The sequence below is a fragment of the Talpa europaea genome (assembly GCF_964194135.1).
Source record: "Talpa europaea genome assembly, chromosome: 3".
In the NCBI taxonomy this organism is placed as follows: Eukaryota; Metazoa; Chordata; class Mammalia; order Eulipotyphla; family Talpidae; genus Talpa; species Talpa europaea.
Genome location: NC_140069.1, coordinates 79,527,789 through 79,542,939, shown reverse-complemented (window position 1 = coordinate 79,542,939; position 15,151 = coordinate 79,527,789). Strand labels below are relative to the sequence as shown.

General features: G+C 38.2%; 1 protein-coding gene across 2 annotated transcripts in view; it reads right to left on the bottom strand.

Annotated features, from left to right (window-relative positions):
- Nucleotides 1–15,151, bottom strand: part of AKAP9 (A-kinase anchoring protein 9) — a gene marked incomplete at both ends in the record, with an annotated part of 150,113 nt that overhangs the window by 109,212 nt on the left and 25,750 nt on the right. For both annotated transcript variants that reach the window (XM_084230039.1, XM_084230040.1), the window contains 3 exons: nucleotides 923–1,078; nucleotides 2,031–2,201; nucleotides 2,554–2,607. In XM_084230039.1, coding sequence (XP_084086165.1) covers nucleotides 923–1,078; nucleotides 2,031–2,201; nucleotides 2,554–2,607 — 381 coding nt within the window. The remainder of the gene's footprint in view (nucleotides 1–922; nucleotides 1,079–2,030; nucleotides 2,202–2,553; nucleotides 2,608–15,151) is intronic.

Here is a 15,151-nt window from a genome sequence, read left to right as displayed (position 1 = left end):
CATGCTGCAATGATTGATCAGATGGGTATGGGCAAATTATCCAACTAAAAAGATATACCTTCCCTAAGAGTAAGTAGTCTAGTAAGAGAGATAAGACTGAGACAGACATGCAGAAAGAAATGGGGCCTGGAAGTTTCCCGATGATTTCTAGGTTCTTATTATATTTCAGCCTTGTATTTCTGCCTTGAATTCCTTAAGACAAGCCTGTATCCTTACATTAAAAAATTCCTTTTTGCTCAAGCTATCAAATTATTTTTCTGTCACTTGGCAGCAAAAACCTTGATTAATACCATTAGATTTCTATGGCTCTACTTAAAGTGGAATATATTTAGTTAACAGTTTAAAACTCAATTAAAATAAACTTATACCAGGAATGGCAAAGATAGGACAGTACTACAGGTTAATTTCTGCAGAAGTCCATCCAAGGAATAAGTACAAAGAAAGTAACAGTGAGAAACTACCCAAGTTTGAGTTAAATAACAAGACTGTTAACAAAACAAAAGGTATTCACTATTTTCTCCAACATGATATATAAAAAGCAAATAGCTTTTAAATACATTTAAAAGTGTTCTAGGGCCTCCCTGATGGTGAAGGGGTTAAGTCTCAGCACTGTGAAACTATCCGCAGCCACTGAAGCACTGAGTTTGATCCCTAGCTAGGGAGCTACCTGCATGGCACAGCAGACCTCTCGTGTCTTGCTCAATGCTCCCCTCAGCAGTGTATTTGAGTCAGTCTGCCTGTTCTGCAACCCATTCCATCTCTGGTGAATCCTCTCACCTCCCTCAATCCCTCTTTCCTACATCCCAGCTCTTGTGTGCATAAATAAATCATTCCTTAAAATAAATAAATAAATATGTTGTTCTAGAAGTGTGAAAAAAATTTATTGCTGTAAACCTAGTAATTTGTTACAAGTACTACTTACATGCTGGAATTGAATTTGTAATTTCTGACTTTGTTCTGTCAATTCTAAAAATTCTCTCATTATTTCATCCTTTTCTCTTCTTGCTTGTTGTAAATTAGCAGTGAGCTGGGTTATTATGCCATCTCTTTGTTTAATGGCAGCTTCGAATTCTTGTAACTAAAAGATCAATGAAAATAATAGTGTTAGACATTTTCTAAGTAAAATTGATACTATTATAGGTAACTTCTTCAAAAATATGATATTCAGAACATGTTGACAGAATTATTACAATTTTTTTTTCTCAGTGACTTTTTTTTATTTTTTTAAAATAAATTTTATTTTTATATTCCCATTACAATTGCACCCCCCTTATTTTGACCCCAATCCCTCCCCTCCCCGCCCCCAAAACCCCATAGAGTGTCTCTGGTTCATAGTTGTTTGTTGATTTTGATTTTCACTTTCTTATAGTTATTCATTTTCCTGGTCCCTTATTTAAGTTTTCTATTTATAAGCAATCTTTTCCATATTCAAAAGCTATTGTTTGCAAGAATTGGTTTTACTTTCAAATCAACTTAAAAAAATTATCTGCACGAAGGAACAAAACACATTATACATATATCCATATATCTACTCCTAGAAGAAAAAGTTGCCTTTATATTTAGGGATGTTCCATGTTCCTAGGCAATACCCTGCAGACTGAGATAATCCTCACTTGTTTCTGGAAAGGATGAAAGTGAAATGTACTGTGTCATCTGTATCCAAGTCCTATTTTGCCTTGTTTTTCTGTCTGCCACAAGCATAGATGTCATTTTAACCACAAAATGTTACTTTACAAATACATACTAATATTTTCAATGAATGTGATTCATTAATATTTTGACGTGGTTGCACCACAATTTTCTCTCAAGTTGATTACAAAAACATCTATTCTACTGAAGTGATTCTGCCTTGATATCTCAAGTTGAGATTTCACTTATGTATTCCTAAATACCAAAAAGGCTGTTTATGAGATGACATTGGGTTATCACTTGAAAACCTCATCTTTAAAGTATGTATAAATGTTATCTTTCAAATTTTCCATTTCTGTTTTTGTGAGTAACAAACCAAAGGTCACATAAGGTAAACATACCTGCTGCAGTCCTTCAGTCCCATAGGTGTTCCTCATTTCTTCTAGTTCTCTGTTTAGTTCGTCAATCTCATGTTGCTTCATAGTTAGTTCATTTTCCATCATCTCCAGGTGAGTCTGACTGTACTGTGCTCCGTGTTCAGAATAAGAATCATCAACACCAAATTCTTCTTCCTAAATCAACGCAATATTTTAAATGATTCAGTACTAGCAATATTTCTCAAGAAGGACTCAAACGCTGAATTGCATAGCAAAGTTCACTTTAAAACATCACTCATCACCTGGAAGTTCACTGGTTATGGCAACTTACTTTTAACATGATATATACCTTGCGAGCAAAAAGAGAGATCTTCAAATTCTATTACAATTGTTTTATAACAAAAGGCAAGTAACTTTGTCCTGTGAAACATTATAAGCATTTAAAAATCACACACAAAAATATTACATGCAGAGAGCTTTGTTAGTAAGCCAGATGTTTTCAAATAGTATAAAACATTAGTATCATGAGTAGTTTTAAATACTGTACCCTTAATAAATTTGTTGGCTTTTCTGTTTTCATCACAAAACTGCAACCATTTACCTGTATGAAAACAATTTCCTGATATGTTAGGACTTTAGATATAACTGAATTTAAAGTTAACAAATATATTTCTACTCACTATATTCATGTGTTTCTTTATGCCTACAGAAAACAAATACAGTGATTGAATTTAAATATTTAAAACACATTGTCTGTTAAATATCTGGACATTTCAGGCCTCCCTGGTGGCACAGGAGTTAGAGACAGCACTATCAAGCTATCAACAGCCACTGCAGCACAAGTTTGATCCCAGTTTGATCCCTGGCCAGCCAGGGAGCAAGCCACACCGTGCAGCAGACCTCGCTTGTCTTGCCCACTGCTCCCCTCAGCAATGTATTTGAGTCAATCTGCCTATATTCTTTCCCACTCTGTCTCTGGTGAATCCTCTTACCCACCTGCACCTCTGGCTTACACCCTAGTTCCTTCACGCATCAAGAAATAAATCTTAAAAATAAATAAATAAATAAATATCTGGACAGTTCAGAAGTCAATTATTCCTCAGATATTTGAATGCTTACAATGCAAAAGACACTGTATTTTTCATTTAAGTGAAAAAAGTTCTAAATACAGTTTCTATTTTGTCTTCCAAAGGACAACTATAAACCTCATGTTACTAGATCCTCTTTAAAAAACACTGCTTTAAAATCATTTAAATGATTATCTTTTGATTAAAACTTCTATCTTTTAAAATTGTTTACTGGTACAAATTTACTTCAGGCTGGTAAGCAGGTCAAGATGTAGGAGATGAAGAAGTGAGGAGCTTTCCTATGGGAGAAGTACAATGACAAGCATGTAACCTGGATGGATGTAGTAAATGTCAATTCCCATAAGTTTTTTTTTAAGATTTATTTATTTATTTATACAAGCACTAGGTACAGTCAGAAGCGCGGGAGGGTGAGAGAATTCACCAGAGCCAGAGTGGGGAACAGAGCAGGCAGAAGGACTGAAGTACACTGCTGAGGGGAGCAGCGGGCGGCAGGAGAGGTCTGCGCGCCATGTGGGACCCTCGCAGGTGGCCGGGGATCGAACCGGCGCTGCAGAGGCTGTGGGCAGCTTCGCAGCCCAGCGCTCAACCGCTGAGCCACCAGGGGATGCCCTCCCATAATTTTTTAATGCCTGTCTCTATCAGAAATTTTTGTGGGAAAGGAAAATAACGGTGTATATCTCCAGGGTTAACCTGGTGGGATTAATTTCAGATCTATTTAACAAGTCCCTCCTTCCCCCAACAGTACAAAAACGAACATCATTCCCACTTATATCTTGATTATTTAAATTATTTTTAATACTATTTACAATAATGAAATTTTTACCAGTGAAATACGTAAGATGTACTATCCCAGAATTAGTAGTAGATACATATTTAGAAACTTTTTTTTTAAAGATTTATTTTATTTATTTATACAAGTACTGGGTACAGTCAGAAGCGTGGGAGGGTGAGAGAATTCACCAGAGTCAGAGCAGGCAAACTGAAGTACACTGCTGAGGGGAGCGGCGGGCGGCAGGAGAGGTCTGCGAGCCATGTGGGACCCTCACCCGGTGGTCGGGGATCGAACCAGCGCTGGAGAGGCTGCAAGCAGCTTCGCAAGCCAGCACTCAACTACTGCGCCACTAGGGAGGCCCTTAGAAACTCTTAATAAAGGCCTCCCTAGTGGTTCAAGGGGTTAAGACACAACCTATGGAGCTATCCACAGCCTCTGCAGCACAGGTCGGATCCCTCAGCTGCCCAGGGAGCAACCCACATGGCGCAGCAGACTTCTCCTGACTCGGCCAATGCTCCCCTCAAGCAGTGTACTTTGGACAATCTGCCTACACTGTTTCCCACTCTGTCTCTGGTAAATCCTCTCACTCCCCACTTCTCTGGCCTGTCCCCCAGCTCTTGTATGCATAAATAAATAAATCTTTTAAAAAAAAAGTCTGAGTTCCTTATAATTCTGTGTCCACAGACTGGAAGATTTAACACTGTTAAAATGTCAATATACTAAAAGCTATCATCAGAGTCAATGCAAATTTCTACAAGAATAGAAAAACGTGTTTTACTGATAGCAAAGGCAAATCTGAAAAAGAATAAAGTAGGCGGTAACATACTTCCTAGTATCATAAATTTTTTAAAGATTTTTTTATTTATGCATACAAGAAGTGGGGTGAAGGCCAGAGGTGCAGGGGGATGAGAGGATTCACCAGAGTCACAGTGGGGGAGCAGAACAGGTGGATCTACTGAAATACACTGCTGAGGGGAGTAGTGGAAGAAACAAGAGCAGTCTGTTGTGCCATTTGGGTCAGTCACTGGCTGGGGATGGAACTCATGCTGCAGTGGCTGGTGATAACTTGATAGCGTTGACTTCACCCCTGTGCCACCAGGGAGGCCCTGATATCATATATTTTAAAGTTATAATAATCAAAACTGTATGACACTAGCATAAAAAATAGATCAATAAAGCAGAACGGAGAGCCCAGAAATAAACCCAAACATGTATGTATGGTGTCAACTATTGTTTGACAAGGGTGTCAATAATACTCAATGACAAAAAGACAATCTCTTTATAAATGGCACTGGGGGAAAATGGATATTCATAAAAAAAGAATGAAATTAGACTCCCATCTTACACCAAATTTAAACTCAAAATGGATAATAGACTTAAATGTAAACCATGAAATGAAGTAATCCCTAAGAGAAAACATAGGAAGAAAGAGCCTTCACATGGGTCTTGACAAAAATTTTACTGGATATAAGATCTAAAGAACATCCAACAAAACCAAAATGAAACAAGTAGGCATAGATCAAACTAGAAAGCTTCCGTACAATCAGCAAAGTGAAAAAGACCACCTACAGAATGGGAAAATATATTTATAAACCATAAATCTGATAAGGAATTAATTTCTGAAATAAAGAACTCAATATAACTCAGTAACAAAACAAACAAATAATCCAATTAAAAATGGGCAAAGAACCCGAATAGATACTTTTCCAAAGGAGATAAATAAATAGCCAACAGGTACATGAAAAGATGTTCAACATTACTAATGCTAGTCATTAGAGAAATGCATATCAAAACTTTCATGAAATATCACCTCATACCAGTCAGAATGGACATCATCAAGAAGACAAGAGAAGTGGGAGTAAGATTTTTGGTGGGAATCATAACATATTATACACAGATTTTGAAGTATAATGTATATCTGAAACCTATGTGTTGTTAGAATACAATATTACTTCAATAAAAAATGTAAAACAAGATAAGCAACAACAAATGCTGGTGAGAACTTAGGAAAGGAAACCTTTCTGAATTCTTGGTGGGACTGTAAATTAATACAGCCTTATGGGAAACTGTATGAGATTCCTCAAAAAATTCAAAACAGAACTGCCATAGGACTCAGCAATTCCACTTCTGGAAATACAGACAAAGAAAATGAAAATATTAACTCAGAAAGGTATTTGTACCCCCATGTTCAAAGCAGTATTATTTATAATGGCCAAAATATGGAAAACAACCTAAGTAGTGCCCACTGATATAAATGGATAAAGAAGTTGTGATACACACACACACACACACACACACACACCAGACACACCAGACATAGTGGCATACTATTCAGCCACAAAACCAAGGAAATTCTGACTTTTGCAGTAACATGAAAGAACACTTTGCTAAGTAAAATAAGTGAGATAGAGAAAAATATTGTTACGTTCTCACCAACACATACACTCCAAACTCAACAAAAAAAGGCCAGATTTGTAGTTACCAGAGGTGGGGGGTTGGTGGAAGGAACTGGAGTAAGGTGGTTAAAAGGTACAAACTTCCCGTTATTAGAGAAATACTGGGGATATAATGTACAATATGATAACTAGTTAACACTGCTGTATGATAAAGTTAAGAGAAAAAAATCCTAAAAGTTCTCCTCATAAGGAAAAAAATTTTGTTTTTTTATTATCTGTATGAAACAATGGATGTTAATTAAACATATTATGGTATTCATGTCACAATATATATCCATTAAACCATTACGCTATTTATAATTATACCTTAAATGTATACATTAATAATTATGAATTATATCTCAAAAAAACTGGAGGGGGAGAAAAGAGTTCTACTGTCAGAGTTTGAGGCCTCTTCTGTCTCCCCTAAGTATAATTAATGAAAAACAAAGCTAAAAACAATAACCTTTATGATAATAGAATATTGCAATTTGTGGAAACTATCAGAAGGCAGGAGTAAATACTCTTATCAAGATTATTAATATCAAAACACTTGCAATAACTTTCAAATTAAATTCTTCTAATTTTTATTAGCTTTTCTTGATTCTGAAATGAAGCATCTGGATAAGCATCTATTAAAAATTTTATTTTGGAGTAAATGTAATGAAATAGATTTTTATAAATAACTTCAAATATATTAAACAACAGATAACACATTATATAGAAATGAAATCACTGCTACATAAATTAGATGTTTATAGTAGTTATTTCTAACGTATTCTATGTAGCCAACATTCAGCTTAATTTTTCTCTAAGATAAGCAATTGTTCAATACTTGAACAACACAAGTATTAGCTTCTTAAAAACTACATGACTGCTTTCAAAACTTATTATAGGGGTCTCCCTGGTGGCACAAGGGGTTAAGACACAATGCTAAAAGCGATCCATATACTCACTACAGCATGAGTTCGATCCCTGGCCAGGGAGTTAACCCACATGGTGCAGCAGACCTCTCTTGTCTCAACCTGCTGCTCTCCTCAGCAGTGTATTTCAGTCAGTCTGCCTGTTCTGCTCCCCACTCTGTCTCTTGTGTATCCTCTCACCCCTGCCCCGCATCTCTGGCCTGCACCCCAGCACTTGGATGCATAAATAAATAAATCTTAAGGAAAAAAATTTATCATAATGAATAAAAAAATTAATTAATTTTACATTTACATTAAAAAATTTTTAATACCATGCAAATACATAAGAAAAGGATATTTACTGTACTAAAATGATACTTCAATAGAATCAAATCACTCAACAGAATATTATAAGGGCTATGACTAAAATCAGGTCAAATTGTGAAAAATAATTTCATAATTTGTTCAATATAATCCTCTAAATCATTGTTTTTTTGCACTCTAAATCAGTAAATCATTTTAGTCTTTGTGAAAAACATTAAAAAGTATCAAGATAAATCATAGTAAAGTGATACATCTTTCGTTGAAATCTGTTTGCAAAATATACATATGTATACATGTACACATGTAATTATTCATGCAAATATTCATGCAAATGTAACTGTGAATATATAAAATTACATATACATACATGTAAAATATACTATTTATTGCTGAACTATGGCAAACATACTAACTTTTATCTCTAGGATATTTACATACCATTTGTACCTTGCTTTGAAGCACATTATGTACTAGGTATCACAGATGTGTAGTTTCACTATGATTTTTTGAACCTCAGAATCCACACCAATTTAATGTAAAAAACCATGAGCAAAAAATGTTCTATTAAAACAATAATTTCCAATATTATTTACTTTTTCATAGAGAATCTGAAAATCCCAATCTTTTGATGTTTTATGTTTTCAAATTTGTGTCAATAAAAATTAAATTTTATTCTATTATCCCAACATGAGAAAATGGCCATATAAATTTCAACCAAATTTCAAGGGGTATGCATCATATGATCTGACCTGTAGCACCTGGCTGATAAAAATATCTCTTAGGTGTAAAGAAAAAAATACACATTGCAGAGTCCTAAGGTGCCCCAATGACAGGCAGTTCAAGCACCAAAGCAACTGAATCCTTCAATCAAGAAAGACAAACTATAAGAATTAAGGCATTCGGTGAAAGGGGCGGAGCAACATGGCGGCGAGGAGACGCTGCGAGTAAGATCTCCCATTAAAAAAAGTTAATAGGGAGGAAAAGCGGCAGGTCCCAGTGAGAACTGGGACACGGAAGATAAACGGACGACTCCAGCAAACTGCCCGAAGAAGAAAGTTGCCATAAAAGAGGACGAGAAGGGAGGGAAGCGCAGAACCCTGCTCCCCTCCCCCGCCCACAGAGGCGGCACTCTCCCACCGGCAGAGACCAGGGAAACAACAAACCAAAACGCCCAACAAGAAAAACGGATGCAGCAAGCGGGACTGTGAGTGGAAAGGAACTATTTCAGCCACCACACCCCGTGAACGGGAGCTGAGGCGAACCCTGCAGGATCCGCCGCGGAGGTGAGCTCCAGGCGCCATTAAAGAGAGCCCCGCCCACCAGGAGGAGACCAGCACCAGCACACAGCCCCGGCCGCCCGGTAAGCTTGCGCGAAAGCGGCGCTCGGATTGCAGCTGCCCAGGCCCTGCGCCTGCGACCTAGGCTTGCGGGGAGACGGCGGAGGCCCTCCCTGAGTGAGCAGGAACAAGGTGCCCAGGCAGGGGAGCGGGATTCAAAAGGCGCCATTCCCGCGCCACTGATCTGGGCTACAGCCCGCGTCCTGGAACTGAGGGCTTTGGAACTGAGACCCGGGCGGAGGCCCTCCCTGAGTGAGCAGGAACAAGGCGCCCAGGCAGGGGAGCGGGATTCAAAAGGCGCCATTCCCGCGCCACTGATCTGGGCTACAGCCCGCGTCCTGGAACTGAGGGCTTTGGAACTGAGACCCGGGGCACGAAATTAGGGGCGTGGGTTCCCCACGACGGTGGGGCACAAGGCAGACACAGCACCCCAAAGCCGTTGAGGTGTACCCTACCATCCCCGCTCTGCTCCCTGTCCCACGGGGTGGAAAATCAGCTCCCCAAGGGCTCTAGGAGAGATCTCTGGCGCCACCTAGCGACTTGACCCCAGCACAGGCTACTGAAGGAGCTAGTGGCCAGCTGGGGAGTTAGCCCACACCGGGCCCCTTCTGAACAAGTAGTCTGAGCCCACAGGGAGAGCGAGCACCCACAGCCGGGGCAGACCAGGCGCGCAGAAGAGTGTGCCTGAGACCAGAAGCGCAGGGAGTGTGTCCCACATCACCATTTTAGAACAGGGACATTTCTTCAGTAAAGACTACCTGCAGAAGGCTTCCTCAGGAGCCAGAGGTGAGCGGGGGAAGTTCGCCCACGCCAGACCCCCTCTGGCCTGCAGTCCAAGCCCAGAGGGGAGCAGGAACCCACCGCCGGGGCAGACCAGGCGCACAGGGGAGTGTGTCCCCACATCGGCATTTTAGAACAGGGACCTTTCTCCAGTAAAGGCTGCTTGAAACTGACAGATGACTCCTGGAAGAACCAGAGGGGAACAGAGAAGCCCACCCAAGATGCCGGCAAGTCCCAACAACACAGTGTCCCAACGCATACGGCAAATTAGAAAACAGACAGTAGGGAGGAGAAGAACCACACGCAACCTAGCAACTCTCCAGAGAAAAAGCACACCACAAAAAGAAAGCCAGCCCCCAGATTGCAACGACAATAACTTGGAAGAATTTCTGAGCCTTCCAGAAAGAGAATTTAAAATTGCCGTGATTAAAAAACTGACAGAAGTCATAAAGGAAAACAATGATAAGGGAAAAATAATCAACGATCAGAAGAATGCAATTGAGTCCCTAGAGAGGGAAAACAATGGTCAGAAGAAAGAAATTGAGTCCCTAAAGAGGGAAGTAAAAGAAATGCAGGAGATCAAAGAATTAATGGAAGAACTAAAGAATTCTGGGAAAAGCAATGAAAGCAGAATAGATGAAATGGAAGAACGAATAAGTAATCTTGAAGACACAGAAATAAAAAGAACCAAAACAGAAAAGGAAAGAGAAGTACGAAGGAAAAAGAACGAAGAAAGACTTCGGGAACTATCTGACTCCATGAGGAAAGGAAATATAAGAGTTATAGGAATACCAGAAGGAGAGGAGAGAGATGTAGGAACAGAGAAAATATTCAAAGAGATAATCGAAGAGAACTTCCCAAATGTGAAGAAGGAGCTGAAAATTGATATACAAGAAGCAAGAAGAACACCAAACTTCCACGACGAAAGGAAAAATACAGCAAGACACATAATAGTAAAGCTCCCAAGAATCCAGGACAAGGAAAAAATAATGAAGCTGGCAAGAGGGAAGAAACAGATAACATTCAAAGGAAAACCAATCAGGCTGACATCAGACTTCTCCGAAGAAACACTACGGGCAAGGAGAGAGTGGAGGGACATAGTCAACAGACTCCAAGAAAACAGATGCCAACCAAGAATACTCTATCCCGCAAAGCTCTCCTTCCTCTTTGAAGAAAGAATATGGACCTTCCCAGACAAACAGAAACTCCGGAATTTCATTGCAACTAAACCCCCACTCCAAAAAATACTACAAGGAGTCCTAAAGCCAGAACCTCAGAGCGACGAATAACAATGAAAGAAGGCCAAAAAAAAAAAAAAGTTATTAAAAGAATAAATAAAATCAAAGGAAAGACAAACACAATGGCAAATACAGATGTTAACATATCAATATTAACTCTAAATGTAAATGGACTAAACTCTTCAATAAAAAGACACAGAGTTGCAGCCTGGATTAAGAAACAAAACCCAACCTTTTGCTGTCTCCAGGAAACACATTTAGCTACAAAAGATAAAAATAGGCTCAAAGTTAAAGGATGGAAAACAATCCTACAAGCAAATGGACCAAAAAAGAAAGCAGGAACAGCTATACTTATATCAGATAAAACAGATTTCAAACTCAAAAAGATAAAAAGAGACCCCAATGGTCACTACATTATGATCAAGGGGACAATACTTCAAGAAGAAATAACACTCATTAACATATACTCACCAAACGAAGGAGCACCAAAATATATCAGACAACTGTTGTCCTCTCTGAAAACAGACATCAGAGAAAACACATACGTAGTGGGAGACTTCAACACACCACTATCAACAATGGATAGATCAACAAGACAAAAAATAAGTAAAGAAACCAAAGCTCTAAATAAAGACCTAGAGCAATTGGGCTTAACAGACATCTATAGAACACTAAACCCCAAAAAAACGGAGTACACATTTTTCTCAAGCGCACACGGATCATTCTCCAGGATCGATCACATACTGGGGCACAAGACAAACATCAACAGATACACCAAGATTGAAATCATATCAACCATCTTTTCTGACCATGAAGGCATCAAACTAGAAATAAACCATAAAAAGAAGGCAAGGAACTTTCCTACCTCATGGAGATTAAAAACCACACTACTGGAAGACCATTGGACTAATGAGGAGATCAAAGAAGAAATTAAAAAATTTTTTGAATTGAACAACAAGGAGGACACCAATATCCTAAATGTATGGGATGCAGCAAAAGCAGTAATAAGAGGAAAATATATAGCAATAGAAGCTCACATCAAGAAACAAGAAAGAAAGCAAAGAAACAACCTAATCTCGAAGCTCAAAGATCTAGAAAAAGAACAACAAAAAAACCCCAAAACCAGTAGAAGAAAAGAAATAATAAAAACCAAAGCAGAAATAAATGAAATTGAAACTAAAAAAACAATCCAAAAGATCAATGAAACCAAGAGCTGGTTCTTTGAAAAAATCAATAAAATAGACAAACCCCTAGCCAGGCTCACAAAGGAAAAAAGGGAGAAAGCACAAATAAACAGGATCATCAATGAAAGAGGAGAAATCACAACGGACACAAAGAAATCAAAAGAATAATCAGTAACTACTATGAACAGTTATATGGAAACAAGTTTAACAATCTAGAGGAGATGGACAAATTCCTACAACTCTACAATCACCCAAAGCTAGATAAAGAAGAAATAGAACACCTAAACAGACCAATTACAATTAGCGAAATTGAAATGGTAATCAAAAACCTCCCCAAAAACAAAAGCCCAGGACCTGATGGATTTACAAATGAATTCTACCAAACATTCAGAGACGAATTAGTGCCTATCCTTCACAAACTCTTCCAAAAAATTGAGAAGGAAGGGACAATACCAAACACGTTCTATGAAGCCAACATTACACTAATACCAAAACCGAACAAGGACAACACAAAAAAGGAAAACTACAGGCCAATCTCCCTAATGAACACTGATGCAAAAATCCTCAATAAAATTTTAGCTATCAGAATCCAACAATGTATCCATAAGATAATTCACCACGACCAAGTTGGATTCATTCCAGGGGCACAAGGATGGTTTAACATCCGAAAATCAATCAACGTTATCCAACACATCAACAAAAAGAAATATAAAAACCATATGATAATATCAATAGATGCTGAGAAAGCTTTCGACAAAGTGCAACACCCATTCATGATAAAAGCCCTTGAAATTCTTGGGATACAAGGAACATACCTCAACATCATAAAGGCCATCTATGACAAGCCAACAGCCAGTATCATCCTCAATGGTGAAAAGCTGAAAGCAATTCCATTAAGATCTGGAACAAGACAAGGATGTCCACTCTCACCATTGCTTTTCAATATAATACTGGAAGTCCTAGCCAGGGCAATAAGACAAGAGAAAGACATCCAAGGAATCCAAATAGGAAAAGAAGAAGTCAAACTATCACTATTTGCAGACGATATGATATTATACATAGAGAACCCCAAAAACGCCACAGAAAAGCTAATTCAACTCATCAATCAGTTCAGTAAAGTGGCAGGATACAAAATCAACACGCAAAAGTCAGTAGCCTTCCTATACACAAACAATAAATCTGAAGAAGAAGAAATCAAAAAGACCATCCCTTTTGTTATTGAAACAAAAAAAATCAAATATTTGGGAATAAATCTAACAAAAGAGGTAAAGGACCTATACAAAGAAAACTATAAAACACTGTTAAAAGAAATAGAAGAAGACACAAAGAAATGGAGAGACATCCCCTGCTCATGGATTGGAAGAATAAACATTATTAAAATGGCCATCCTTCCAAAAGCAATATACAGATTCAATGCTATTCCAATCAAAATTTCAATGTCATTCTTCAAAGAAATAGAACAATTATTGATGAAATTCATATGGAATCACAAAAAACCCCGAATAGCCAAAGCTCTCCTGAAAAAAAAAGAAGGGAATGGAGGCATCAGACTCCCAGACTTCAAACTATACTACAAAGCCATAATCATCAAAACTGCATGGTATTGGAACAAGAACAGACATACAGACCAATGGAATCGAATAGAAAATCCAGAAATAAACCCACAGATTTATGGTCAACTAATCTTTGACAAAGGAGCAAAGACTATGCATTGGAGCAAAGAAAGTTTGTTCAATAAATGGTGCTGGGAAAACTGGGTCGCTACATGCAAAAGAATGAAGCTTGACCACCACCTCACACCATACACAAAAATCAACTCAAAATGGATTAAAGAACTAGACATAAGACCTGAAACCATAAAATATATAGAAGGAAATATAGGCGAAACACTACGTGATTTGCACATCAAAGACATCTTTACAGACACATCACCCAAAGCAGTGATAGTGAAGGCAAAGATAAACAGCTGGGACTATATCAAATTAAAGAGCTTTTGCACAGCAAAAGAGACAATAACAAAAACAAAGAGAAACCCCACCAACTGGGAGAACATTTTTGCACCCAACACTAATGATAAAGGACTGATCACAAAAATCTGCAAAGAGCTGATGAGACTCAACAACAACAAAGAAAATAATCCAGTCAAAAAATGGGCAGAAGAGCTTAAAAGAAACTTCTCTGAAGAGGAAATGCAAATGGCCAACAGGCATATGAAAAAATGTTCAACATCACTTGTCATCAGGGAAATGCAAATCAAAACTACCATGAGATACCATCTTACACCAGTGAGAATGGCACATATTAAAAAAACTAGCAACAACAAATGTTGGCGAGGGTGTGGAGAAAAAGGAACTCTTCTGCACTGTTGGTGGGAGTGCAAACTGGTCCAACCACTGTGGAAAGCTGTGTGGAGATTTCTGGACCTACTAAACATAGAGCTTCCATATGACCCAGCAATTCCACTCCTAGGTATTTACCCAAAGGACACAGAAACATCAATTCCAAAGAACACCTGCACCCCTATGTTTATAGCAGCACTGTTTACAATAGCTAAGCTTTGGAAACAACCCAAATGCCCAAAAATAGATGACTGGATCAAGAAGATGTGGTACATATATACCATGGAATATTACTCAGCATTCAAAAAAGATAAACACATGCAATTTGCTGCAACATGGATGGCGCTGGAAGGGATCATGCTCAGCGAAATAAGCCAAAAAGAAAAAGAAAAATACCGGATGGTCTCACTCATAGCAGGAATCTAGAAAACTTAAATAAGGGACCAGGAAAATGAATAACTATAAGAAAGTGAAAATCAAAATCAACAAAAAACTATGAACCAGAGACGCTTTTAGGGGGGCGGGGGCGGGAGGGGAGGGATTGGGGTCAGAATGGGGGGCTGCAATTGTATGGGGAATATAACAATAAAATTTATAAAAAAAAAAAAAATAAAAAAATAAAAAAGTGTGGAAGTTACCACAGTCACAAAAAAAAAAAAAAAAAAAAAAAAAAAGAATTAAGGCATTCAAATATGGAAACAACCAAAATGCCCCCAAAACAGATGAAAGAATCAAGAAAATGTGGT